General features: G+C 35.1%; 1 protein-coding gene across 1 annotated transcript; it reads left to right on the top strand.

The window, feature by feature from the left end:
* The first annotated feature begins 395 nt into the window (after positions 1-395).
* Positions 396-2,279, top strand: LOC129899907 (uncharacterized). The gene has a single exon (XM_055974905.1). The coding sequence runs from the start codon at positions 396-398 to the stop codon at positions 2,277-2,279; it is 1,884 nt and encodes a 627-aa protein (XP_055830880.1).
* The last annotated feature ends 999 nt before the right edge of the window (positions 2,280-3,278 follow it).

Consider the following 3,278-nt stretch of genomic DNA (forward strand, 5'->3'; position numbering starts at 1 on the left):
TGTCTAGTATGTAGTACCCCCTTGTCTCCTTAGGAAGTTGCTGAAAATTGTAGGCTTGATACAACCTGTCAACTATATGGTTGTGCTTGGAAAGAGTGTCTGTAGCACAGCACAGTAAGTGCCATTGTATATGAGGATCAATAGCACAACTGAATATTTACTTGTAGTTTGCAAGATAATCACTGCAAACACAGTAAGTTGTGCTAGTCACAATCATATGTGATCTACGTTCCCTTTTTATTATTAGCATTTGATTGTGAGAATTTCCAACTTCTAGTCACAACCTCATTATTGATATTTTCCTATAAATTTATTTCTCAGTACTTCTCTGTCCAATATTTATCATTATGAATAATTGAATTAATTAACTTATTGATTTTTTTATTGAAATAGGAATGAATAAAAGTTGGTTGAATATTAGGAATAGAGTTGACCAAAAATATAGAGACGGAGTAGAAGGTTTTCTTAATTGGGCATTCAGTCAACCCAAGGTGAACACTATGATTCGATGTCCTTGTAAAGGATGTATGAACACTGTGTTTAAGCTAAGAATTGATATAAGAGTAGACTTATTAAAGAAGGGATTCTGGGATTCTTATAAGGTGTGGGACTTGCATGGAGAAGTGTTGGTTAGAGTTGAAAATTCTAATGCCGCACTTAATGATGAAGTAGATGTTGATAGCGCTGAAGAGGATGACATTACTCAAATGATCCATGATGCTTATGGATATATGAATCTGGATAATAATGCTACTTATTCGGAGGGAAATGAAGAGCCAAATATATATGCTACAAAGTTCTACAAATTGTTAGAAGATGGTAAGACAGAACTTTATCCTGGTTGCACAAAAGTCTCAAAGTTGTCTTTTGTTGTTAAATTACTTCACTTGAAGTCACTTAACCATTGGAGCAACAAATCGATGGATGAGTTATTAAGGTTGTTTAAAGAAGTTCTTCCCGAGGGGTCATTTGTACCTAGTTCTTTCTATGAAGCAAAGAAAGTTCTTCATGACCTAGGCTTGGGATATACCAAAATAGATGCATGCCAGAATGATTGTATTTTATATTGGAGCGATTATGTCAATGCTCAATCATGTCCTAAGTGTGGCAAGTCTAGATGGAAGTCAGTAAAACCCAAAGGCAAGAAAGTAGCTCATAAAGTGTTGCGATATTTTCCAATCAAACCAAGGCTTCAAAGATTATACATGGAAAAAGAGACATCAAAGAAGATGAGGTGGCACAAGGAGGAGAATATTGATGACGATGTCATGTGTCATCCATCTGACTCAATAGAATGGAAATTTTTCAATGAGCATCATCCTACTTTTTTAGCTGAGTTAAGAAATGTGCGATTAGGTTTAGCAAGTGATGGGTTTCAACCATTTGGAAATATGAGTTCCAATCATAGTATATGGCCTGTCGTTCTAGTTACATATAATTTGCCACCATGGGATTGCATGAAAGATCCATATTTCATGATGACACTTCTTATTCCAGGACCTAAGTCTCCAGGGAATGATATTGATGTATATTTACAACCAATGATTGATGAGTTGAAGGAATTATGGGATGGGGTGGAGACTTATGATGCACACTCAAAATCTAATTTTCTTATGCGTGTGGCTCTGCTCTTGACGATTAATGACTTTCCAGCATATGGAAACCTTTCAGGATGGTCAACTAAAGGCAAGCTTGCATGTCCCTGTTTACATAAAGACACACAATCAATTTCCTTACGCAACAAATTATGTTATATGGGGCATCGTTGCTTCCTTCCCATGAACCATCCATGGCGTAAAAATAGGATGTTATTTGATGGGAAAGTGGAAATGGGGATCGCACCTAGCCCTTTAACAGGTGATGAACCACTTATGCAATTATATGAGTTAGGCAATGTGAGTTTTGGTAAAGTGCAAAAGCGAAAGCGTAATGTTTCTAACAATGCTTATAATTGGAAGAAGAAAAGTATATTTTTTCAATTACCTTATTGGAAGAGTCTTAAGTTAAGACATAACCTTGATGTGATGCACATAGAAAGAAATGTATCCGACAATATTTTATCAACTGTGATGAGTATGGTTGGTAAGACAAAGGATACATTGAAAAGTAAATATGATTTGGTGGACCTTGGTATTAGGCAAGAGTTGCATCTAATTGAGGACGGGGATAATATTTTGTTGACGGCAGCTTGCTATGCATTGTCCCTTCAAGAGAAGTTGAAGTTATGCAATTCCATACCAATCGGCTTTCATTTCCACTTGAAAATGGGTAGCCTCTGAGTCGAACCTCCCGACCTCTAGTTCTCATACTTTACCTGTTATTAGTTCAAGCACCTAGATATAAACTTTGAAATATACCGCTTCATATCACACCACCAATGGTGATACCTCAAGTCATGATACATCTTCACTGCACCGAGATAAATAGAATTTGTACAACAATAAAAATTCTACAAAATCTATTGAATCAAATCTCCAACTCTAGAAATACAAATACGACTCTCTTTCATCAAGACATCCTCTGGATCAAACACACGCACACACTTTAGCAAAAATATAATGCAAAAAGAAGTTACTCGAAGGATAATTTTGTATAACTTATTTCTTCATTTTATGTGACACCATTTAATTAATCATAAAATTCAAGATATACTAATTATAAAAGAGACAAATATACTTATAAGTCCTAATGTATTTGTAACGCTCCAACAGAGTACCCTAGGTATGGTCGATAGTTAGAGACTATTGCTAGTTCCCAAGCAAACTACTTGGCCTGTTCACACACTATTTAATCAACTCTCTATTAGCAGAAGACATAACTCATAAAGATGATCAAATAAATACTTATGAAATAAGTACAAAGGCCAACAATCTGTCTAATCCAATCAACAAGACTAGTATGAATAAGACAAGACAAAAGACAATCGAAAATTAACAAGTCAATAATCTATTCTATGAAGCCTTTATCAACTATATGAGTAGGGTTAAAATCAATCGATAAGAGGTATGTAAAGCCTATCTCTTCTTTCTTTTGGCATGTCTTAAAGTTAAGTAAGGAATGATATGACCTTGAGGGTAAATCTACCCATAAATGCCAAGTGTAATTCCCAGTTCTTATTTACTCCTTGATGAAAGCATTCTTACAGTAATTGAACTAGGGCCTTCAAGACTTCTATATTAGGGAAAGTAGTAAGTATGTGAGTCTATCTACCTTTCTCTTACCATGTCTCTGATGTAAGTATGATATGTATATAAAATGTGGGGACAAATATACTCATG

The sequence above is a fragment of the Solanum dulcamara genome, chromosome 8 (assembly GCF_947179165.1).
Source record: "Solanum dulcamara chromosome 8, daSolDulc1.2, whole genome shotgun sequence".
NCBI classification, from domain to species: Eukaryota; Viridiplantae; Streptophyta; class Magnoliopsida; order Solanales; family Solanaceae; genus Solanum; species Solanum dulcamara.